The sequence below is a fragment of the Haliotis asinina genome, chromosome 4 (assembly GCF_037392515.1).
Source record: "Haliotis asinina isolate JCU_RB_2024 chromosome 4, JCU_Hal_asi_v2, whole genome shotgun sequence".
In the NCBI taxonomy this organism is placed as follows: Eukaryota; Metazoa; Mollusca; class Gastropoda; order Lepetellida; family Haliotidae; genus Haliotis; species Haliotis asinina.
In genome coordinates, this window is record NC_090283.1 from 60621313 (window position 1) to 60648599 (window position 27287).

Genomic DNA, 27287 nt, shown 5'->3' on the forward strand with positions numbered 1-27287 from the left:
ACAAGGTTATGGTCTGATGAAAATGTTTATTGTATTAGGAGCTTGATAATGAAACCCGTGTCTTCATAAACATTTCTGGCTAGTGAATTATGTTGTGGGCAAGTAGTTTTCAGGCATAGCTAACCCAAATGGCTAGCATATTCTAGAAACTATTTTGCACACTGTTCTCACTGTGTCTTGGTGTGTCTCAGTGTGATGGATTCGGATTATATATGTCCTCTCAACAGATTTTAAGGCAGCAGCATCTTTGAGATGTGAAGGGAATGGATTCTGTGATGTTGTTTTAAGAAAATAAATTGACTGAATTGTTTCATAGTTATTGAACTAAAAATTGGTCTTCAGGTGCTTTGTTTTCTGTAGAATTGGAATCTAGTGCCCCCCAAATTCTTACTTTCTACACAAGTGTTATTACAAGAGTCTGTTTATTTTTAAACACTTTTTCAGAAGGAAATTGGATGAAAGTTCATTGACATCATTGATAAAATATAATGTTGATTTATGATATTAAGATAATTGTATTGGATCCTCGAGTTTTTGTTTCAACAAACGCTATTTTTCAGATTCATTAATAACAACTAACATGCCTTTAGATTCTGGATAAGTGCAACATATATTATATATGGATTAAACTTTCTCAATAAAGTACAATTCTAATACTTAAAGGGTTGAGTCCCATTCAGGATTCGCACCAACACCCTCAGTGTTGGGCATCTAATCAACAGCACACAAATCAGTGATCTAACCCACTCAGCCACCTAGGTTCCACATAGTAGGAAATCAGAGACCTGGTGGTCAAGGTCCAGGTTGTGTACAATCTTGAAAAAGCCTTGAATGTGGCCACTTAGAATTAGAAATCATGGAAAAAATACTTAAAAGCCCTGAAAAAGCTTTATTTCATGTTAAAGCTTGATTACATGAAGATTGTGACCGCTCAGTAACGTCTAACATGTGGATGTGGGTGTTTTTAAAAGTATGAAGGTACTTTCCTGATATATTCTTTCACTGGTGTTCATGGTGTTTGGATGACTACAGACTTAGTGAGGTCTACTGGTCTTAAGCCTTAATGTCTGTCTATATAAGGTTTCGCATTATGCTGTTTTTGAATTTCAGATGGAACCTTAGAGGGCTCAGAAGTTTTTTGTTAGTTTTATTATGTTTCCTATTGTAATTCTTGTCTTATTGGCCTTAATTTTGCCCAGAAAAACTGTGAAAAAGCCTTAAATTTGGGTCTAGTACAAACCCTATTTGCTTCATGTACACCCCTGATACATATTGTGGAAGTTGCAATGACTAAATGGTTCAGATGACAGTCATTGTTAAACCCTGATCTTGAGGTCATTCCTTCTCTAGTACCAATTTGAGGAGCTTGAGCATCAGTCTCATCAGGTATGTATAGGTTAATCACAAGGTAGTGACAGTGATTAAACGACTCGCATACATGGACATACTTACCTAATATGTGTCTAGGGTACTAGGCATGATGAAGATTATCAAAACAATTACAGTTTTATTATTGTACATAGAAATAATTGCAGTTAATCAAGTTACACTTATAGAACACTTACAAGAACAAAGGACATCACTTTCCTAAGTGGTTTAATGAAGGCTGTTGTGTGCAGTGCAGATCACCCATGTAGTCAGTCAGGTACACTTCTTCCTTAGACAACTCTGTTGGTCATCAGCCAGTGCCCCGAATCTCCTCCCTCATCAGCATGCCCAATTCACTGCCAGACAAGCCATACCACCTGTGTGGTGCAGATCTGGATCTAGTCCGTCTGCTGTGGAGGTGTGTAGCGAAGGTGTGTAGGGTCTGCCTCTCTGTTTTCACTAGAAGCAGACGTTCAGAATGTTGTCAAAAACTTCATTGGCAACTGATCAGACTTGTCAGTTTCCCCTACTGCTAAGATATGCTCTGTTAATGAAAGCACCTGTTTGAAAGTTGAAACTTCTTTGTCAGTTGGTTGAGTTTTGGACTGAACATCTTTTCATGGATTATGATTTGACTGATTTCAACTTCTTTACTTTAGGGGATGGAATAAAAGCTGATATGATTATCAAATGTGGAATGTTATTATTGTTTGTTTTTATCCCAGATTCCAACACATTTAGATTCCCAGGTACAGGATATCCAATGTGATTTGCTCAACATGATCTGAATTCAGCATCAAGCAGTTGGCTGTTGAGGTGAAAATTCACCATGGTGCTAAAATTATTTGATCTTAAACCATTTGGGGGGCTAAATTTTTTTTTTCATCTGAAATAGAAACCATAGGCAGATCGCGGAATTATGGGTGGTTCTGGTGGTTTGAAGCATAACATTACCTTCAAGGTGGTCTCTGGTCATTTTCAAAGGGGAATGAGGGGGAGGGTCTACCTGATATCGGTGAGGTCCAGATGATGTCCTGTACATGACCCTAGGGCAGATGTGTTACATGCCACACCCCCTCCACCTTTCCCCTTTACATCACACACAGTCCGGGTGTAGCTTAAAGAAAATGTTTTTGTACTGAGCATTGACACATGGGCATCAGTGACTGAGCTGCAATAGTGAGTGAGTGAGTTATAATTTAACGTCACATCGGCAATGTTTCAGCCATATTGTGATCTGAGCTACAAGAAGGCAGCATTAAGTGATCCACATTTCAGTTTGAGTGAGAGTCGTGAAGTAATTATAGAATATATATCCTGTTTTAAGATAACAGCATATGGTCATGTTCCTTAATTGTTCTGGGAGACTTCCTGTTTTCTGAGTTGGACAAGTGGACTGATGTAGTTCCTACTGGTGACGACTTTCCTTCCTGGCTAGACATAGCATGTTGTTAGATTGATTCTCCCAGAGATTTTAGAAGGTTTTTTTTTTATGATGTGGAGAGTGTTTGTTCTCTTTTTCTTATAACACAAGGTTCCCCTTGTCGTAGAAAACCTGCACATATGACACCACGTGAAGTGAAAATATGCATAAAAATGAAACACTGCGTCGTTCCTGATGCAATAAAATCACTAATCAAAACCACACATGTCAATGTTATGGAAAAAAAAATTAAGTTAAATGATTTCCTTGTAAATGGTTTGACCCCCCCACCATTTTTTATTCTGACTCAGCTAAAAAAAAAAAAAAATTGCAGAATCAACCTGACCCCCAAATGTTAATAATGTCTAGGGGGGGACCCTGATGTTACACTATGTACTGTATCAAACTTGGTAGCCGAAAAAATAGCTACAGGATAAAAAGATTCGGACAAAAAGGATCTATTTTTTGCTAGGAAAAAAGAATCAGTTCACACATTTATTGGTGGAATAATGAACCAATATAATATAGTACACATATTATCATGCATCAATTTGCAGAATGTGTTCACACATTTACTAGTGGAATTATGGCCCAGTATCATGTATAATCATATATCAGGTTACAGAATGTGTTCTTGGAATATTTGTAATAGCACATTGTTACTTCAGTCCACAAAGTCTTATATTCTGTCCAACACCAAAGCGAACACTTCCAACTTCCAACGCCAGTTAAAAAGTGGTGTACTCTCTGTGACAGTATAACATGATCTTCCAGCTGGAATATACATGGTAGCAACATGTGAAATGTGTCTGAAGAGGTTGTACTGCATGTTTCTGAGCAGAAAGTGTAATTACCATGGGTGTTCAGTAAGATGGGGGCGGTGGGCTTACCAAGTGCTTAACGTTTCCACTTATCATGCTGAATTACACAGTGCCAGTAAGAAAGTGGTCATATATAACAGACCCGTGAAGGTCGCTCGCTCACTCACTCATGCACTCACGCACTCACTCACGCACTCACGCACTCACTCACTCACTCACTCACGCACTCACGCACGCACGCACGCACGCACGCACTCACTCACTCACTCACTCACTCACTCACTCACTCATATGTAGCATATGTCATTTTGTGTGCTTACACTTTCTTAGTAAAGTACAAATTTATAATTTACTAAGAAAGTGTGATCCCAATTATGACATATGTTTCATCACCCTGAAGACCCAAGTTCGATTCCCTACATTACATGGGTACATTTTTTGAAGCCCATTTCTGGTATCCCCCACCGTGTTGCTGGAATATTGCTAAAAGTGGCGTGAGACCCAACTCACTCACTCACTCATTTCCGTAAGGTGGAACCCAGTGCATCAGATTATCTGTGGGTGTTTTTTTTATACGGAAACATTACTTTAACTTACTTCAGAGGCTAGCCAAGTCATCTCGTTGTTACTAGTTGTCATCCCATAGTGTAATGCAGCTACATCAAGTTCCTCCATATAAATGGTGTACTTTGGAGAGATTGGGCAAATGTTGGTGTCTTGGTTTGTAGTGATGAGCAGTGTTGGCTCAAGAGAGGGTTTTTGGGTGTTTTTGACTCATCAAATTCAGTGAGGACCCCCTCTATTTTACATCTGCCGATCTATTTAACATTAGAGGGGGGCCAGAAACATTATTTTCATCAATTTGGACCCACTCAAAATTTCACCCAAATCTAACACTGGATAAGAGTCAGAAACCAAATCCAAATCAATTATCATAGGACTTGGGGTGAAAGATTATCAATTATAATCGAAATATAAACGTTTCTAATGTAATCACCACTTTTAAGGGGTTTTCCACAGTTTTTTTGTTAATTACTTTTTTTGTAACTAATACCATCATGCAGTAGAAGACAGTGGAATTGCAATTAAGTAATACAAGTGTTTAAAGTTTACAATGCTCACTGTTATCTTTTCATTGTTTAATCATTCTGTTCTATATCATTAAATATATGTATCATTGTACATGTTTATCCTAAATAATTGTAAAAATTAATGGTTAGTTAATATTTCATTATTTTATTCAAAGTGTGATACACTAAAACAATAAACACAGCAACTTCTACCTGATTACTAGCCTGATGGGTGTATTGAATGAAAGCCATTAGTATCTCCTATCTCACCAGGAACTGGCAGTGAACCGAACAAATCAAACTGTAAGGAAATGAAGGATTAAATTGCTGTTGTGTTGGATGATGGTGTGGTTAGTTGGCCTTGCTATAATGGCGGCATCTCGGGGACATGCTGGAGGGAACTATCCATAACATCCCTGTCTGTCTGGGATCTGGCAATAGAGTGGAGCATATTAACCTGTAATGAAACAAGACTCCCCATTACCACAGCCTTCTGCTTTCTATCCCACACAAGCTGCAGGCAGTAGATAGACTTGCACAAGTCTTAGTGCTTGATGGAAGTGCAAGATATAGTGCAGTGTACAGGACTGTTTGGAGTAAACAAAATTTGACGGAAATACACAAGACTTGATAGAAAAGTGTAAGACTTGATGGAAAAGTACAAAACTTGATCTAGACGTACAAGGCTTGGTGGAAATATACAAGACCAGATGGAAATATGCAAGACTTGATGGAAATATACAAGACTTGATGGAGATTCACAAGACTTGATAGAAAAGTGCCAGACTTGATGGAAAAGTAAAAAACTTGATCTGGACGTACAAGGCTTGGTGGAAATATACAAGACCAGATGGAAATATGCAAGATTTGAAGGAAAGATACAAGACAGCTGAAGCACACAAGATTTGATGGAAATGTACAAGACTTCATGGAAATGTACAAGACATGAGGGAAAGATACAAGACAGTTGAAGTACACAAGGTTTGATGGAAATATTCAAGCCACCATGGAAATGTACAAGACTTCATGGAAATGTACAAGACTTCATGGAAATGTACAAGACTTCATGGAAATGTACAAGCCATCATGGAAATGGACAAGACTTTGTGGAAATGGACAAGACTTCATGGAAATGGACAAGCCATCATGGAAATGGACAAGACTTTGTGGAAATGGACAAGACTTTGTGGAAATGGACAAGCCATCATGGAAATGGACAAGACTTTGTGGAAATCCACAAAAATTCAAGATTTGATGGAAATATACAACAAGACTTGATGGGAAAATAGAAGACTGAGACATTTGCAGTGCACAAGATATGATGGAAATGTACCAGAGATAATTGCTCAGCTTGAAAAATGAAATGTTGTAATTCATGTCTATGGAAACAGAAAAGATATGTTGATTGTAATAACCCGTCTCTGTCACTCACAAAACACATTGTCTGTTTTACTGACACCTATGTGTCGACCCCCCTGTCTGCTAATGGCAATATGCAATCCATAACTTCAATCATTGACCACATGCAATTTGAACTTATCACCTGCATATTTTTCCCAGATGACTGGTTCTCACGGAAATTGTTGCAAACTCAGTTTGTCAGTCCAAGTTCCGCTTTGGTTTCCAGCCACACAGTAGTTTACCATCTCAGTGTTTTTTGATTGGATGGAAATGCAGAGAGTAGGCATTTACAAAACCCAACATTTCTATACAACTCACGGATAACAACTTCTTCTACAGTATATGATACGTCGTTTCGGTATGGATTCTTATACCGTTATCACTCTGGCTTGGCAACAGTATATGAATCCATGCCGTAACTTTGTATCATATACAGTAAAAGAAGTTGTTATCAATAAAGAATCATACTTTCTTATAACTCACCATACTTCTAAAATGCCGGTCAAATAGATCATTTCTGTGTACACAAAATAAGCCCTCTGCATGTTTCGAGGTGTTTCGAGGGGAGTAAACACAAGTACAAAATATTGCATTCTTATTCACGACTGTACGCACAATCAGCAATGTATGTGAATAAGTGATAATTGTGTTTTAATTTTATTTGTTTTTTGGGTTGCATGTGACCCTTAAGCCAGGCCAGTAGAATATCGTAAGCAAGTCTATTCCAATATGTAACTGCTGCCATTGTTCAGCCAGATCTGTACAAAGCTGAGACATTGGTCTCTCAATACATGAGGTCGTTTACAGACAGAAATCTGTTAGCACTGGTACAAGGGTTGCATCCTGGTGGAAACGAGATGGTGATTTCCTGTGACAGACTTTTTATCTTTTTAAACATACAATGGATTTGTATAAAAGTAGGAAACAGAAGGGAAGAAAGGCAACAAGGGAAGGAAATTTGATGAAATGCTGAAATGGCTTAATACGTAAATTAGATCTCCAGTCCAGCCTCTGAAAACTAGCCAGCCTCGCCTAAATTAAACCTTTCTAATCTCCATTAGCAAATGACATGGAAACATTTCTTTTTTCTTAAAAGGTCCTATTTCAATTTTAGAAGTTGGTCCAGCCTTATTGCATCATGCTTTGCTGTACAGAGTTGTGTCCCTTTGACTTGTCAAGATTCTATTATTGTGACTTTAAAACCAAGAATAGCCAAGATTTTAATCAGTGATTTGTCAGCACTCTTCCTGTGTCTTGGCCAGGTGGTAAAGCCAGGGACCTGCGCCATCACTTTGTTTCATCTTGGGACCCTTGAAGATCTGGATTAGAACTGATCTTCAGAAATTCTTGCTTGTCATAAAAGGCAACTACCAGAATCGGGTGTCAGACTCGCTGACTGAATTCTTGTCAGTGCAGATAAATGCTCATGCTGCTGATCACTGGATTGTTCAGACTCAAATATATACAGACCGCTACCATAATGCTGGAATATTGCTGAGTTGGCGTAAAGCTAAACTCACTCACTCATACACTCTTTTACCTTGGAATTTTTTTTACCTACTGGCAGATGTCTCTGTGACCCTTGAAAAGACACTTAAACATTTTCACAAATAGTGCCAAAATATTGAACATCTTAAGTATACATATTTGGTTTTAGACACCATGCTCTGCGTTTTACTAGCTTTATGAATAACAGAGTCTGTATCCAATCAAGACTGCATCAGGCAAGCCTGTGACTGATATTTGTCATCGTCCACTGACATTGCGTGTGATGACACACATTCAAGCAATTCATGAGTGAGCTTGATCCATTAATTCACCTCATAAGACAAGCCCTGTCATGGGACCTATTCTAATGCAGAATCCAAGCATGGTATTGCTACAGGAATGTTTACATTCCATTTTCCTATAGATGATAAAAATTAAAATCATGAGTGCCTTTTTCTTTTCAGTATTTGGTGTGAGGGATCCCCTTGTATCTCAAGCTGTTTATATACTTCCTATCAAAGGTTTAGACTCTGTGCGTGCGTGCGTGTGCGCTGAGGTGGGGAATGGAAGATGTGGTGGGGGAGAGAGGGTGTTCATTTCTCCCCAAACTTGAGGGAACCAACTGCACACTTTATGCCAATGAATCATACATCAAACTGCTGAAAATCATGTGCAAAGAACAGCTTCATTTTGGTGTGAAGTTTTGCCAATTTTCACTGATTTTTATCATTTTCAGAACTCATGACAATAATCTTTTCAGTGTTACAAATTTGTTTTACAATATATCAGTTCATGTGTAAACAGTGCCTTTTATCAGTATGGAATATTTTGCAAACTTTAGTGTGGAACACACTGTTGACTGGAGTAAGTGGCTGTATTTACACAAATGAGTCTAAACTTTGGATGGGAAGTATATTTGGGTCATGACAAGGTCTCTTTGACCTACATGACTTTTTAAAACTCTGAATGATATTATGATGTGTTACTAAGCAACTGGTGGTTGGGTGTAGTATGGTGTAGGTTCTTGCAGGTATTGATAGGGAAATGGTGGAGTGTTAAGCCTCTGTGTTACCACATGCCCTGACCTACGTCTTGTGAAGGTCATGTGGTAGAATAGGCCTTCAGCAACCCATGCTTGCCATAAGAGGCGACTATGCTTGTTGTAGGAGGCGACTAATGGGATTGGGTGGTCAGGCTGACTTGGTTGACACATGTCATCGGATCGATGCTCATGTTGTTGACCACTGGATTGTCTGGTCCAGACTCGATTATTTACAGACTGCTGCCATATAGCTGGAATATTGCTGAGTGTGGCATAAAACTAAATTCACTCACTCACCTCACTCACCTGACTCACTCACTCACTCACTTACCTAAGTCTACAGTAAATTCATTATTTAATATAATATCTAAAGTGAGTGAGTATAGTTCTATGACACTTTGTCCAATATTCCAGAGATTGCAGGTTTCGAAATTACTGGTGCCATCATACTGATGACACGGCTAAGATTGAACTGATAATGTTCTTACCTGTGTGCCCTTATTCCGTAAATAAGTTAATTGTGTTTGTGAGAGTGCATTAAAGTATGTTTTTACCATTATTATCTTTCATGATTTAATATGACATGATGAACAGTGATTAATGATAAAGTCCAGGGCCCGCTTTTACAGAGCAATCTTAGTTACAATCAATCTTAGGCCCCTACAATCAACTTTACAATCACCCTACAATTGCTATAATCCACTTGCACAAACACGATCTTAAGACAGCATGGATTTAAGATCGCAATCTTAACTAAGATCGAACTCTTCAACGTTGGAGGTAGAAATTTCTTAAACTCGACTCCGGTCTACAATTGTCTTCAAGTGCGCATAGCATGCAGCGCAAATAAAACGTGGAACTGGTTACTGCACGCAAATGACACCCCTTCCTTAATCGCACATTGCAGATTTTTCATGAAAACAAAACAAATCCCCCCAAAACCCCAACCCACAAATCTTTGAAGGAAATGATAACGTTGAGGAAGGAAGCGATAACGTGGAAGGTAACATGTATGATCACTCGTACCTCAGGGGTTATTCACTAATTTTTCTACATTCTAATTTTTTATGAACTAGACATGATACTGCAACCACAGAAATATCATGTTTTATGCTAGTAATGAAATACAAACAAATACGTTAACAAACTGTGTCTTGAGTTATTGACCTAATAATCATGAAATTAAAAGATAGCACACAAATAAAATTTCCTTATGACATAACGCCTAAATGTACCATGATTTGTCAGTGGCTGTCAGTTGAACATAGTTTGGCATCTCATAGGTGTTATTTGGAGTAAAATCCCAAATATACCCCACAAGCATTAGATTTGTAAAGATATGAAAGTGTGACATGACTGTGGGAGTGTTGTGGAAAATTCATAACTGGGAAATATGAAAACGTAACTTATTTCGTGTGTGTTGTATGTGTTGTTGAATGCTCATCCACAGTATATTAATTACTTTATCCTATTGATAATTATTTTTTCGTTTTGTCAAAAAAAACAAACCTTTTATGCAAATTTCACATACCCCAGCAAGTGTATTTTTCCCGTTTGAAGAATACTTGAATTATATTTAAAATGCATAGATTACAACTCTTGTCTCTCGTCAGATTCAATTTTTACAAGTAGAAAAAACATAATTCTGCACGTTATCCAACTGTAGATTATTTCACTGATAAACTAAGAGAAAATCATTAACCGAAAAGAAACACGTGGAGATCTGTTCTGTCACAACAGAACATGCATTGTATTTGGGCAGGGAAGATTTTACGGCAACGGCATAATATGCAAAGGGAAACCACTCCCATCTCGCGTAAAAACTAAAATTAGCTGCCCTTGAGTTATTGAAAAGGTCATGGCCACTGCTAATCGCAGCAGACACCTTTCGTTACTATCCTTTCCTTATTTATCAAAAAGGTATGGTGTTCATACTTTTTCCAACACTGAATCGGGTGAGAAATGTACTTTATGATATCGACTCGATAATGATGTTGTTCACTACCGCAAATAACGATATTTCTGACGTTAAATCGATGTTGCATTCTCAGTGTTGTTGAAGTGTTGAGGTGAATCATGCAGTTTTATGCAACATAAAAGCAATCCCCAAACGCAAAGCTAATTATTTGCGTGAAACTGACAACAACGTGAACGCCATTTTGCTACTGACTACAATGATCTTAGCTCCTTACAACTGCTTCCGACCAATTGTAAGTTTTGATTGTAACTTACAATGATCTTAGCCTACAATCGCTTTGTGCAAGTGGATGGCGATTGTAGCCGAAGCCTAAGATCGCGATCTTAAGGATTTACAATAATTGTAGCTCTAAGATTGTTTTGTGCAAGTGGGCCCTGGTTTGATTCCTGACAAAGTGTACAATGTGTGAAGCCTATTACTGGTGTCTCCCACCATGATATTGCTGGAATATTGCTGAAAGCAGCATAAAAACATACTCAATCACTCACTCACTCACCCACTCATTCATTCATTCATTCTCTCTTTCTCTCTCTTTTTCTCTCTCGCTCTCTCTTTCTCTCTCTCTCTAACCTCCTCAGAGCTGACTGCATAGACACGTTTTAGGTCCAGTCCCATCAGTCTCAATGAAGTTTAATTCCATATATGTGTGTGTGTGTGTGTGTGTGTGTGTGTGTGTGTGTGTGTGTGTGTGTGTGTGTGTGTGTGTGTGTGTGTGTGTGTGTGTGTGTGTGTGTGTGTGTGTGTGTGTGTGTGTGTGTGTGTGTGTGTGTGTGTGTGTGTGTGTGTGTGTGTGTGTGTGTGTGTGTGTGTGTGTGTGTGTGTGTGTGTGTGTGTGTGTGTGTGTGTGTGTGTGTGTGTGTGTGTGTGTGTGTGTGTGTGTGTGTGTGTGTGTGTGTGTGTGTGTGTGTGTGTGTGTGTGTGTGTGTGTGTGTGTGTGTGTGTGTGTGTGTGTGTGTGTGTGTGTGTGTGTGTGTGTGTGTGTGTGTGTGTGTGTGTGTGTGTGTGTGTGTGTGTGTGTGTGTGTGTGTGTGTGTGTGTGTGTGTGTGTGTGTGTGTGTGTGTGTGTGTGTGTGTGTAGTTAAAGTGTTTCTGGAAGCCATTATGCTGTGTCACTACAGCCTTAAAGCAAGGCTAGCTAAACAGATTAACCCCCTCGGAGCCTACTGTGTAGACACCTTCAGCTGAGATCTCTTTTCCACCTGACATACCACACCAGAAATAAACAGTGACGGATATTTTTGTGTCGGTGTGGTGATGTAACAACCTCACAACTCTTTAGGAACACTTTAGTGATTTGTCATAATCCACATCACATACATTCAGAACATTTGTGTGTCATCTCCAATTGTTTGCTGGTTTTGAAGAATCTTCAATTATGAAAGAGGGGAAGAATGTATGACTTCATATTTGATGGACAAATTAAACCAAAAGATGTAATTCAGTAGTGGCCCTCTTAATACATGGAAATTACCTGAAACAAGAAAGATAAATATTTCACAAAAGGTCAACCACATAATGCTGTCATTCCATTTGTAATTTTGAGGTCAAATGTTTGGGTCATGTCCAGTTTTCAAGTGTACACTTTTGCTTGCTCAGCATGACTGGTTGTATGTGTGGTAGTGTTGACACGCTGGCCCTGTGGCTAGCTGTATGCTCTATATGGTAGCTCTTGTGTCGCCCAGCATATTATGGCCTGCGAGATTAAGTAGACACAGTGAACTCTCTAATATTGGCACAAGGGTGTAGGGTCATCGTACTTCCTACTTGTCCTAGTTGCTGTACATTAGTAGAGTCAGCAGCCTTCTCTCATGGCTGCCAGGGTACAAAGCGATCTGAGTGCTGAGCTGATCAGAACTCGGTGCCATAACTTGGACATTGACTATATATATATATATATTTAAATAAAACAACTTTATTTCTGGCACTAAACATTTATTGCTGAAAGCAACATAAGATTAAAACACTCAGTCACTTACCCACACATAGATATAACGTTAGTCTAGAAGTTAGTCTAGAAGTCTTTTACAGTTCTTCATATGACTGGGCCAGGTATATTCATTTTAGTATTGTATATCAGCACACTTTCCAGTATTCCAGCTACAAACCTGTCAACTCTTACATTTTTGCCGTGAGTTTCACGTTCTCTTAATGAAAATCACATTCTCAAATCCAATATACTAATTCTCACTTTTTTAGGTGAAAGCCAGGGATTAGGAAAGACAGGGGCCATTTTGCACATTAGAATGAAAAATGGCCCATTAAAATTTTGAAGTTTACTATTGACACAAGGGAAAATCTAAAAAATGGCTCATAATCCTGAAAATGGCACTTTGTCAAAGTTCTCTTTCCCAATCCCTGAAAGCTGTATTTCCTAAACACTGCGATAAGACCAGTCAGTGATTAACATCACAAGCATCGATATACTATAGGGATACAATGAAATGGCTCATCAAAGTCAGCAAGCCTGACCATCCGATCCTGTTTGTTGCCAGTTCCAACAACCCTTGATTGGTGATGTGTAGTTACGGTTCCATAGACTGATGCTTTTACCCAGTATGGATCCAAGCAATTCCAGTAATGAAAGTGGAATAACAGTCATAACTCCCATACTTCATCGTCAGCTGGTAGTAGAGGTCGTTGGAGCTCTAGTATTGCTTTATCAGTCAGGGTCCACGGCCCTTATTCTCAAAAGGTTCGTAGCCCTAAGAATTCTTAACTTACGTGTTTAGGATGAGCTTAGGTAGTTTGTAGGGCTCTGAACGTTTCGAGAATAGCTAGCCTGGTCCTGTACATGGATCTGTATGGGTTACAGCTGCTGTGTTCATTAACTGTACAATCATGTTGTGCAAAGGTATCTGTGCCATACAAATTGAATCTTTGTCAAAGACAGTTATCAATCACTCAAGTACGAATTAAATACTGCAAAATATATTTGAAAATGGCTCAATGACATGAGTTCATTTTTATAGTGACCCTTTGGGGCCATAGTTCTGATTATATTAATGCCACATTCGTCAATTTTTCCAACCACGCTATCAACCAGATACCTCCCGTGACCATCCAATCCACATTTTAGACCAAAATAGCAACCAATTCTATCGGAACTCACCCATGACGCATCTGTCTGTTGAACCTCTGTCATGGATATTCTCATCTTTTATAAGCATAATCCCTTCTCCAGAACTCATAACACAAAGTGTATATGATACGTAACTTGTTGTTAATATGGTAATAACGTAGGGTGAATATGGTACATAGCACAGACTGAATATGGTATGTAACCTAGGGATAATATGGTTCTTAACACAGGGGGAATATGGTAGTACGTAACATGAACGTGTGATATTTGTAAGTGAAAGGTGCATATGTAAGTCACCTCAGCAGGATACATTTCCTTTAGTCAAATATCAATGTGACAATTATGGTCACTCCATTGTATGATGAGGCCCACACTACAAGTGACTGGTGATATGGATGCTGTTGTAGTTTCTCCATCCCATACCTTATAATGTAGCATCTTGATTGGGTACTTGATTCTGTAGTTTCTCCATCAAGTACATGACAGTTTCTTGATCAGAGTCCACAGACTTTCAAGTCTATGTGAACTTACCAGGCTTTTTAAACGTAGTATTCTTGTTGTTTTAATTTTGGCTAACTTTTCCTACAATCACCAACGGCTGAAAGGATGGAGTAAATCCAACTAGGGTCCATGTCGGTAGCAAAGGTACTGTAATTCCCCATGGTCCCTAGTATGGTGATCTACCTTCGGTTGTTGGCGATCTATATCCTGTTTTTATATTGTATTGTCAAAATAGTGATGTTAGTTTTCACTTTCCATGCTAGGTTTAATTCAAATTCTGATATTCTAGTCGTTTTAGTGTCCTTTGTTCACAGATTTTTACAACATGCATATATTTCATTTAAATGTTAAATGGTCTCATCACAATATGGCTGAGATATTGCCGATGTGATGTTAAATATTGACTCACTCACTTGATCAGAGAACTTGTTTCTATAGTTTCTTCATCAAATACATGACAGTTTCTTAAGTAGCTGATGCTGTTGTTTCTGCATGAAGTAGGGGGATTTTAGTTGACCCGGTGATCTGTGCACTATGCCCTTCAGGATCTTGGCGTAACATCCAGTGTTCTGGTTAAAACTGAAGCCTGTGTTTCACACACAATTCACAAATAATAAAAGCACATTTTAGAGGTATGGATTCAGGTGTGCTTAATTTAGAAAAGCAAACAGCAACATATGAAAACAAGAAATGTTAGAGTGATTCTGGATTGTAATGAAAATTTCATGGGCAAAAGATTTGGACTACATATTCATAATTTCATTTCTGCACTCACTCTTACAAAACCATGAGCACTGAACATCAAACATAAGTAATGTATGTCATATGGTATACTTAATGTTCAGATGTGAAATATGTTGGCATATGGGCAAATGTAGTGTATATCTAATTGTAGCAGAGGTCACGTATAGTTGACTTCAGATGTGTTATAATTTATGTTATTGCAGATGGTCAAAAGTGACCAGACATGGTATACGACAGATATCTCATTGACTGCCCCTGTAGTGTTTACACATTCTCCATGAATTGCTGTCCTATCTCCCCTTATCCTGAAACAGCTTCTTCACCGAGGAAGATGGAGACACTTTTATGAGATTTTAATTCCACTAACAGAATTAAGAGAAGCAATAAAGTGTAACAGTGTGGGCTCTAATTTAAGCAGGAGGAAATGCTTTTATCCACTTTACTTGATTAAAAACAGATTTTGTTTATTAAAGACATCTTCAGGATGTGATGGTAACTTGGCTCAAACTTTGTGTTTCACTTGGCACGCTTCGATGGAAATATGAAATGAGCATCCTCATCACAATTGCAGTTGTGACGTCAGCTCCATCACTAGTGAAACATGTTCAGACTTTTAGTTAGTTACATGTTCAAAAGAATAGTAATAGTTCAAAGTGTTTTTCAGTTAAATGTTTTGTTTGGATAAATTATTGATGGCTTACACAGCAATCTCTGATCGAACAGACCCACTGAAGGTCTGGGGTAGAATAGGCCTTTATCTAAACATGCTTGCCTTAAAAGGCCACTCTGCTTGTCGGAAGACGGGATTAATAGGATCAGGTGTTCAGGTTCACTGACTTGGTTGACACATGTCATTGGTTTTTAATTTTGCAGATTGATGATCATGCTGTTGATCACTTGATTGTCTGGTCCAGACTCGATTATTTACAGACTGCGGCCATATAGCTGGAATATTGCTGGATGCGGCCTTAAGCTAAAATCACTCACTGATTGAATAAGTAAGGTATATATTCAGTGTCAACATTCCTGCTGTGGTACGTCAGATTAAGCCGTGTGACTTGATCAGTATTTGAGTTATGTTAAAATCCGTTAAGATCCAGCTTAGAATTTGTCTTTAGCAACCTATGCTTTATGAAAGAAGTGACTTACAAGATCAGGTGTTCAGACTCGCTGACTTAGTTGATACACACCATCTTATCCCAATTTTGTAGATCAGTCTTCATGCTGTTCATCTTGGGATTGCCTAGACAAGACTTGATTATTTGCAAACTTCCGTCATATATCTGGAATATTGTTGATTGTGTTGTTGAACAACAAACAAACCAACCAGGTCAGTTTTGTTAAGGTATCCATCATGATGTTTGAAGAAAGATGAACAAAAGCAGACAGTTGTTTTCCCCTTCGGTGAATCTGTACAGCGTTGCTTCATTGTGAGATGCTGTTTGTGTTTTTCTATTAAACCAAATGTATACTGTAAACCAGTATGTATCTAATAGGAAGTTAATTCTGGATTTCTGTATACTACCTAGTTGGGATTGTTGTGTCATTAAGCTGGGATGGCTTGAAGCATTGATAATGTTTTCAATCAGTGGATTGTCTGGTCTAGACTAAACTGTTTATGACAGAGATTAGTGCATGGTACTCATCAGCATAGTGAATTAGATGCTTGTAGAGAAGATGACGCTGAGAGGGTCGAGATGGGATGTAAGAGACCAGATTGGTGAGATGGGATGTTAGAACTGTGAAGGATAAGATTGGATGTGAGAGATGAGGAGGGCTAAGAATGGGATGCCTCAGGTGAAACGAAAGTGAGTCTGTTTTGCTACAGCAGAGTAGTAGTGAGAATGTTGTGATTATCACAATGAACTGTAGACTAGAGGTTAGTGAGAGCCTATATGCTGATGCTGTCACTGAGACATGCTGTCTAGACTGCCAGATGTAATTGTACACTAAGTAGCTGTAGATCTATTGTCACAAAAGCTGCGAGGATGTGCTTCACAGATAACACGCCCTTCCTCTACATCTATTGTCCGCACAACATGCTTTCACACTCAGTGCCATTGTTTGCTATTGTTTCACATGTCAGATGGAGATTGATATTTAAAGGTTTTAGTGTCTTTTGTTTGGTGGCAATAGAATGTTTCCGAAATTAAGCATTGAAGTCATGGTGACTTTATTATCACCATACTGTTTTGTATGAACAAAATGACAGGAACCGGTGACCTTCTTTATTTTGTGCTCCTAGACCAAATGTTTTTCTCTGAAAATCTATAATTTCGATAGGAAGAAATGTGTTTGATCTGAAAAGGGTTCCCAGTGAAGTGAGAGACTCAAAGGAACAGTAAGACTTGCTTAATCTACAGCTGGGGCGGTGATCGAGTAGCCTAGTGGGTTAATGTGTCAGTTCATCATGCCAAAGACCTAGGTTTGTTTCCTCACATGGATACGATATGTGAAGACCATTTCTGGTGTCCACAGCCATGATATTGCAGAAATATTGCTAAAAGCAGCATTAAACCATACTCACTCACTCACTGAATCATACTGATTTGTGATAAATTTTAGTTCATTCATTCAGCTGAAGTCTAAAATTGAAATACGGGGCATTATTATTTACTTTATGCAGGGTAGAAATGTTGAAGTTAGGTTTTGTGTATCTACTTGTGAGTGGAAAGTCCCACTAGCTCAGATCTCAACATGTAAATCTCACCTCGCTGATAACATTTTCAAACAGCATGGTTGGCCAAAGGGAGGTAATTTTCTATCTTATGATCAGATGATGTTGTGTGTGATCAGTGTTGGTCTGATAATCCTGGTATTTATGGCCTACACCAAAACATCCCATTTGTTATCTTCATTTATGTGAGGACATTGTTCATTCAAATAATTACATAGTTTTTCTACTTAGGTCATGTGATATGTATGATATACATGTTTGAGGAGCTGTGGAGTGGCCTAGTGGTCAAAGTGTTCACTCGTTACACCGAAGACCCAAGTTTGATTCCATACATGGGTACAATGTGTAAAGACCATTTCTGGTGTCCCCCACCTCTATAAGCAGCCTAGAACATAGTTTTTCTACATAGGTCAAGTGCTATGTATGAGATACGTGTTTGAGGGGCTGTGGGGTAGCCTAGTTTGGAGGCTCAAGTTTGATTCCCTCATGGGTACAGTGTGTGAAGCCCATTTTTGGTGTCCCCCACTATGATATGGCTGGAATACTTCTACAGTGAGCAGCGTAGAACTAAACTCACTCACGACTAAGATCTTTTATGAAAAAATGTTCTTTTAATGAATGAAATAATTAATCCTGATTTTAGTCTTATATAACAACTACTAAATGCTGCTAAAAGACATCATATGACATAAACACGCTCAGTTTTGAAATATTGCTTTATTTGAGAATGGACTGCAATATTCTTTACATTCCAATAGCACTGAATCATTTGCAGTATGGGCAGGTGTAGTGGGTTGGTTGGCTGTGTGTGATTATCATGATTATATCCCACCTGTGAAGATCTGGGTTTGAATGGATTGTCAGTATCCCATGCTTGTCGTAAGAGGTGAGTAACAGGATTGAGAAGTCAGGCTCACTCATTTTGTTGTTATCTTCATGGTATCCCACTTGTGCAGGTCAGTGCTCATGCTGTTGATCACAGAACTGTCTGGTCCAGACTCAAATGTTTGCAGACTGTCACCATATAGCTGGAATGTTGCTGAATGAAATGATATTGTCAGAAATATAGTCTGGTTCATAATTATTGAGAATTTTTCTTCTTACTTTGAGCTATCCTAACACCTCAACTGATTCACTGATACTTAAAACTAAGTAATGGTGTAAGGGAGGTAACTCATCTTGGCCTACTGAGTATAGTACAATTAGAGTTACCTCCCCTGAATTTGTAGCAGACGTCATTTTCCTCAGCACTGTCAACAATGTCTGCTGAAGATAAAAGAAGGTTGATTTTTGAGTTGTGTAATCAAGGAATTGATGATGTAAATACATTGGCAGAGAGAACAGGAACTCCTCTTTCTACTGTGTATAGGATTAGGAAGAATTTTAAAGAGGGAAAGGATTTTGGGCACCAGAAAGGAGAAGGGAGACCCAGAAAATTGGACTTCTCAGATCGCGTCCGGCTGGGAATTTTAGCGTCTAAAAAGCAGAGGGCAAGCATCTCCAACATCAGGTATGAAATGATAGAAAGGGGATCAACAGTTGTATCAAAATCTACAGTTAGAAGAAATTTGATTGATCTTGGATGGGAGAAAAAGACTGGAATTCCTTCTCCTCTCATGAAACAAGAACATAAAGACAGGCGTGTTAAGTGGTGTTTGGCACATGAAAACGTTGACTGGGAAAATGTGATTTTTACTGATGAAAGCTCAATATGGGTATATCCCAATAATGTGAAAATATGGACAAAGTCTGCGTCAGCACCGTTGTATCGACGACCTAAATACAGCCCAAAGTTTCATGTATGGGGAGGGATATCCTTATTAGGAGCGACCCCGCTGTGTGTGTTTGAGGGAAATCCGACAAATCAACGCTACACTAACATATTAGATATATTCTCCTTCCAAGTGCACATGTGTTTTATGGAAATGACTGGATTTTGCAGCAAGATAATGATCCTAAACACACCGCAAAACATGCCAAGCAGTGGTTTCAGGAGAAAAATGTGACTGTATTACCATTTCCTGCATATAGTCCTGACTTAAATCCCATTGAGAACATTTGGGGGATGATGAAGGAATGTGTGAATTAAAAGGGGTTGACAAAAATTGAAGACATGAAGAGAGAAGTGGTCCGATACTGGGACAGCATAACTCACGAGACACTAACCTCTCTGATAGGAAGTATGCCTACCCGTCTTAGACTGTGCCGTGAAGCTCAAGGAGACTTGATAAAATATTAAATTGTTACCTACAAAACATGAAAAGGTCAGTTCACTTTCACAATACATTCAATCTTATCTGATTTGTTCTCGTTTAATAATATGAAATGCTTTAGCTATTCTCAATAATTTTGAACCATACTGTATATCCCCATACCATTACAACAAATTACTGACATTAAGCAACATTGCATGTATTCAGTATTATTGAATGCTATTCTCTGTTGCAGCCCCCAACGCCGGCCAAGAAGAACCGGACTGTATATTCCACTGTGCCAAAGAATGCCAAGAAGCAAGCCAAGGACCTGATGGTCCGACAGTGTATCGACACCTACACGTGCAAGTGTCACATGATCAAATTCAAATACGAAAAATATGCAGGGAGCTACCAGCAGTTACCAGCGTAAGTATGTCTCCATTGTAGCCTGTAGCCTCCATTGTAATCTGTGAGGTCCATTATAATTTGTAGTCTCCATTGACGTCCGTAGTCTTGTTGATGTTTATGGGTTTATGGAATTGCCTGGATTAGTCTGTTTTGTGGAGTTTTGGTAATATTGTTTGTAATCAAAGGCACAAAAGTTGGCGGTACCGCCATAAAGATCCAAGTGTGAACAGGTCCTCAGCAATTGAAGGTTCACCATTCGGTGAGAGAGAGGGAGAGTGAGAAATGTAGGGAGAGAGTAGAGAGAGAGTAAGCGAGAGAGAGAGAGAAAGGGAGAGAGAGGGAAAGAAAGTAGGATAGAGAGGGAGGGAGTAAGCAAGAGAGAAAGGGAGAGAGAAAGGGAGAAGAGAGGAGTAAGCAAGAGAGAGAGGGAAAGAAAGGGAGAGAAAGGGAGAGAGAGAAAGGGAGACAGAGTGAGAGAGTAAGCACGAGAGAGAGAGAGACTAGGTAGTGATTCCACAGCAAATGTTGAAGCTGGGGGAGCTAAAAGATTTAACATGTTAGTTATGTTGTGGCAGCAGGATTTAATTTTATCAGACTAATGTTAAAGTAATCTTTTACTGTTTCAAATTTGTTTATAGTCAGTGAACTTTTGGAATTATTTTTTGGCTTAACAAGTACACAAACTGTCCTTCTGGTACTATCCCATTGTTACCTAGATGAGTAAATAGTTGCAGTAGCCTAGGATCAATGGAATGGGACATTATAATTGTACTAAGTCACTCATCAGTCTTCTCCTCATTTGATTATCTATAACCAGCTGTCATGGCTGCAGTGTTGCTGAGCATGTTCTTTAACAACAAATGAACAAAACTCTCCTCTTGGAGATAATTTTCTTTTCCAAACTTACCTATAAGAGAACGGTTCCTGCTAAAGTAGCATGAGTCTCTTATGTAAAAAAAAAAATGTTAATCTAGTATACTGAACAGCAAAAGAAATGCAAGTTTTTGAAAAAAAATTAATCTCATAAAAGTAAGTGGTCATGTTTATGTCTTCTATACCATTAAAACAAAAAGTAGAGGATATTCCATTTTACAAGCATACCACTAGACAATGCCAATGCATATGAAAAAAAGTAAGCTATATCCATACAGATGAAACATTTTCAAAGGAATGGAATAAATTGTCACATTTTCCCGTAATTTCTTTTCATCATCTGTCTGACCAGTGATGGTCAGGGTTAGAATAGGCCTTCAGCAACCCTTGCTTGCCATAAATGGCAACTATGCTCGTAAGAGTCGGCTAACAGGATAGGGTGGTCAGACTCTCTGACTTTGTTGACACATGTCATCGGATCCCACTTGCACAGATTGGTGCTCATTCTGTTGATCACTGGTCCAGATTTGATTATTTACAGACCACCACCATAAAGCTGGAATTTTGCCACGATTTGTGTAACACCTCGTATTTTCCCCTATTTTCTGGAATGGTATATTTAAAAACTTGACAAAAGTTCAAGTTGTCTTTCTTTTGCCTTTCAGTACATGTGAGTATTTGTATTTTTCACTCAGCAAGTAAAAAAATAGATGAGGTGACATATCGAGGATGCTGCACACAAGATCAATCACTTGATTGTCTGGTTCTGACCAGTGTATTTGCAGCCTGTAGTTCTATAGCTGCAATTTTTGAGCAGATCCCTAGCTTTCATACCTCATCCTGTATACATATAGCTGAAAGTAGACTAATGTGTAGTCTCAGAATATATATAATCTTTATAGTAACAAACAAACCCATTTGAATTGCAATGGGGCTTCTGGGGGACTAGATTCAGAACCTGAGTAATTCTAGACTGGCTTCATTTAGGGCTTTAGCACTGCAGAGAGTGAGTGAGTGAGTGAGTTTTAGTTTTATGCTGCACTCAGCAATATTCCAGCTATATGAAGGTGGTCTGTAAATAATAAAGTCTGGACCTGACAATCCAGTGATCAACAACATTGATCTACATATTCGGGATACAACTGGGAACCGATGACATGTCAACCAAGTCAGTGAACCTGACCACCTGATCCCGTTAGTCGCCTCTTACAACAAGCATAGTCGCCTTTTATGGCAAGCATGGGTTGCTGAAGGCCTACTCTACTATGTGACCTTCACAGATTGCACTGCAGTTAGGGCATGGCAGGAGATAAAATAATGTGTTTCAGGGACTGCGAGACTAAGCTGAAAGCAGCATGACACCTCTCTGGCTGCCTTCGTTGTGTGCCATTAATGTATAATATATGTGTTTTATGGCACAACACCTATCAGAGCAAGGAAGTCCAGCCATCACTTCTATTCGATTAAATAATCTGATACTCTTTTGCATTACACAATATTAATCATTTAAAAAGTCGTATTACCATCGTCTGTAAAACGCATATTATATTTCAAGTGTAAGAGCACGAAATGTCACATTTTAATTATTTTTATTAAAAATTCTCTAAAATCTAAGTAGGAAGGTTAATGACGAAAAAGGCATGGTTAATGAAGTTCTGAACCATGTACCGAGAAAATGTAAATGTACTCACTGACATGGATAAAAACGGTGTAAAAACTCGTAATAGTCTAGCCAGCTGTACTCCTTTTATGAAAGCTACATCTGAGAGACAAAGAACTATGAAAAACCGATATGTGTTGTGGAATAAATCTGTAATAAACTCTGTGTTCATCGAACAGCATGTGAATAGCTGATTGTTACCATAATATGAGGATTACAAATCGATGTATGGCCACTGAGAAGGATTAATTATCATCAGAGAGTGTTTAGTATTTCACCTTGAGCAGGGGAGTGTTCATGTTCTATGCTCGTCTCTATGTTAGCATGAGTGATTGAGCACAGAGATATCACTTATCACTTCAATGTGAACTCATTTCAATACATTCTTATAAGCTCAACACATTTGGAGAGACATTACATTCACGTGGCAAGTTTTTCTAGAATGAGCTCTTGAAAATATGTAAGAAAATATGTTACCATGGCAACATGCAAAAGAAGTGTCACAAAACAGACGAGGACAGATGTCTTGTTCTTGGAAGCCAAGAAGACTTCTTGCTGGGACGGAAAAGCGTACATTTGCTGGAATGAAAAAAACATCATTTAAAAAAATGAGAAATTCCTAATTTATATTTGTTTTTCGTCCTAAGCTGTTTGTAAACATTACGTGGAGCTGGCACTCTGTTGTACATTTTAGTGTTAAAATATTTACTGCCATTCACACTTAGACATGCTAGAGCACTCATAGCAGCCTGAGTCACACTCGCGTGTGGAATGACGGTGAATGTTCACATTTTTTTTTATTCCAATATGCATGGTTTCCTAAGGGATCACACTTGATAAGTAACTATTATACGGGAGTATTTTACTACTGTGCAATCTCAAAATCTTCAAATGGCAGCAAATCTCGGTTGAAGATAAATTAATTTTCACCAGCTCTAATTGTCATTCAAAGCAGTCAACAGATTGTACAACACTGTCCAGCTTCCTACTCCCTACACTTGGTTTTGTTTTCAACATATTTTATTCAGAAATGAAATGGATTTGTGGAGATAATACATACAAGAATAAAACTGCGAAAATCTTTAGCTCAGTGTATCTATGATTTATGGGTATGCGATGTTTCACGGCAGTATTTACATTTACATACTTATCTTTATGCTGTGTTGTATATGAAGAACAGCCTTTGGGGTTTAACATTGTGTGTAACATTGTATACATTAGGTTTAACATTGTACATTTGGTGTTAAACATTGTACAATGGGGGTTTAGCATTGTGCACTTGGGGTTTAGCATTGTGCACTTGGGGTTTAACATTGTGCACTTGGGGTTTAACATTGTGTTTAACATTTTACACTTGAACTAGACATCAGCACCCTTCAGGGATTTTTTCACACTTTTCAACCTGCAACCTGGTCAGATTTGGTCTGCAACAACCCATGCCTGTCTATAGGCTGCCGTCATATCGCTAGAATATTTCCAAGTGCAGCTGTCACACAACCCACTAGCCTTTAGGGTTTGCATTGAATCAGCTATGTAGGTCAGTGGTCGGAATTGTCAGGTCAAGACTTAGTTTATGCTGACCGCTGTCATATAGCAAGGATATTGCTGAGTCATCAATCAAACAAACACCCTTATTTGTAAAATCAATATCAAGTCACATTCGTTCATTGTTTATAGTTATACTGTTCTCAGTATGTTTAGTTTGTGACTGTACATGTTTGGTTTTATAGGTTTTCTTTTAAAAATGTATCTTTTGGTAGATGTAGGGTAAATTTAGTAGTTTCTGGTCTGGTTTTCTGCATCACATTTTTGTCACATAACAAAGCCCTTGGATACTAATCTGTTGCAACGCCGTATGGTAAAGGATACATGTTCCATTTCTTTTTATCATGGACAAGACAAAGTCCATCAAAAAGTAAGTTGAAAAGTTTCAACAGAAAGAAAATCATTTGCCCACTTTCTTTCTGCTTAATCAAGAGATCCCCCTAATATGTGGTCTAGTGGATAGAGGGTCATGCTGGAGATGGGAAGTCGGTGGTTTAATCCCCAGCTGTATCACTTCATACACTGTATTACGGGACTTATTATTTCCTGTCACGGGGATATGACAAGGACTGGTTGCCTCATGAGTAAGTATACTGTGTTTGAGTGCAGTATGCATATTAAACTATAGTATGTATCTGGTGGTGGGTGGTCTTGTGCATTTAGTTCACAACCTAGATTTTTAAGCTGTCTTAGCGCCAAGATAGAAGTGTCACACATGAACTTTAACTTACGACTATCTTAGAGCTAAGAGAGCTTTGAAAGTCTGGTCTATCTTTGGTATGTTTGTTCTGAATTACCTCTTTTCAGCCAGCAGTGAATGGGTACCCAGTGGGATAACTTTTGCTATTAATCTTCTAAGCGCTTCAAAGATCGTTTGGGTTAACAGTGGCAATAAAGTCAATCATATGTTGAATGTGTTTAGAACATGCTCATGCTACATGGTCACAGTGTAGTGCCAAATACATGGCCTTATTATTATTTTGTATTGGGCTATGACTAAAAATAACAGCATTGAGCCAGAATTGTCAAAGTGGAGACCCGCATCAGTGGCATAATCTTAAACACAATCTCAAACCCAGTTCCCAGTCAACTCAGTACAGATAACAGTTGATTCATTGAGGTACAACATGAGTCAGTATTGATCCAATCAGCTTGGATCTTATTAGGATCCGGTGGCGTCTCTGTGGTCATGTAACTGACCACTGTCTTGTATCGACCTGGATGGGGGTTGACATTGATCTTTGCCTTCATGTCCCTTGAAAGAGAAGTAGAAATATGTGAATCAATAAGTTGATGTGTGATATGATTGAGCTAGTGTTAAGATGGTCATGTTGATGCTGCGATGGTCACTTCATGCTGGCGTGGAGATGGCCCCATCATGTTGATGTTGAGATGGCCCCTCCATGTGATTTTGAGATGCTCCCTGCATGTTGACGTTGAGATGGCCCCTCCATGTTCATGTTGAGATGGTCCCTATATCTTATTGATGTTGATATGGTCCCTCCATGTTATTGGTGTTAAGATGGTCCCTCCATATTGATTTTCAAATGATCCCATCATGTTGATGTTGAGATGGTCCCACCATATTATTGATGTTGAGGTGGACCCTCCATATTGATTTTGAGATGTATCCATCACGTTAATGTTGAGATGGTCCCTCCATGTTGATGCTGAGATGGTCCCACCATGTTGATGCTGGGATGGTCCCTCCATGTTGATGCTGAGATGGTCCTTCCATGTTGATGTTGAGATGGTCCCTCCATGTTGATGCTGGGATGGTCCTTCCATGTTGATGCTAGGATGGTCCCTCCATGTTGATGCTGAGATGGTCTCTCCATATTATTAGTGTTAAGATGGTCCCTCCATATTGATTTTCAAATGATCCCATCATGTTGATGTTGAGATGGTCCCGCCATATTATTGATGTTGAGATGGACCCTCCATATTGATTTTGAGATGGTTCCATCACATTAACGTTGAGATGGTCCCTCCATGTTGATGCTGAGATGGTCCTTCCATGTTGATGTTGAGATGGTCCCTCCATGTTGATGCTGGGATGGTCCTTCCATGTTAATGCTAGGATGGTCCCTCCATGTTGATGTTGATATGGTCCCTCCATATTATTGGTGTTAAGATGGTCCCTCCATATTGATTTTCAAATGATCCCATCATGTTGATGTTGAGATGGTCCCGCCATATTATTGATGTTGAGATGGACCCTCCATATTGATTTTGAGATGGTTCCATCACGTTAATGTTGACATGGTCCCTCCATGTTGATGCTGGGATGGTCCCTCCATGTTGATGCTGGGATGGTCCCTCCATGTTGATGCTGGGATGGTCCCTCCATGTTGATGCTGGGATGGTCCCTCCATGTTGATGCTGGGATGGTCCCTCCATGTTGATGCTGGGATGGTCCCTCCATGTTGATGCTGGGATGGTCCCTCCATGTTGATGCTGAGATGGTCCCTCCATGTTGATGCTGAGATGGTCCCTCCATGTTGATGCTGGGATGGTCCCTCCATGTTGATGCTGGGATGGTCCCTTCAGTTGACACAGAATACTTCAGACCAAACATCAAGACAAATTTATCACATCACTTTCTCATAGCTCGATATTAAAGTGTTATCTCTAAAGTGATTAAGTCTAGTTATGGCCTATTACATCACATGACTCCTTTTGTGGGTTCAGAAGGAATTGGTTTTCAACATACAAAATAGAAATTGAGTAACCTTGTTGGGCTGTGGTTTTGTGAAGAGAAGAATGATATCATCCAGTGATGTCATCTGGTAATATGGCATTGGGCGATATATATGATAATGCCTGTGATTGCTTTCTGTGCTTTCCCCAAATGGTTGAGAGAGATGATGAGCGTTTCCCAAGGACTTTTGTTGTCAGTCCATCTTATGAATAATTTTTTCCATCACAAATTGATAGCAGAGTGTCACATGTTTACGGCCATTTCTTATAAAGAACCCCAAAGTACATCAGCATTTGCAACATGTTACAATACC

General features: G+C 38.9%; 1 protein-coding gene across 11 annotated transcripts in view; it reads left to right on the top strand.

Annotated features, from left to right (window-relative positions):
- Positions 1–27287, top strand: part of LOC137281747 (dedicator of cytokinesis protein 9-like) — a 177702-nt gene that overhangs the window by 51849 nt on the left and 98566 nt on the right. For all 11 annotated transcript variants that reach the window (XM_067813338.1, XM_067813334.1, XM_067813336.1 and 8 more), the window contains exon 3: positions 20041–20213. In XM_067813338.1, the coding sequence (XP_067669439.1) occupies positions 20041–20213 (173 nt within the window). The remainder of the gene's footprint in view (positions 1–20040; positions 20214–27287) is intronic.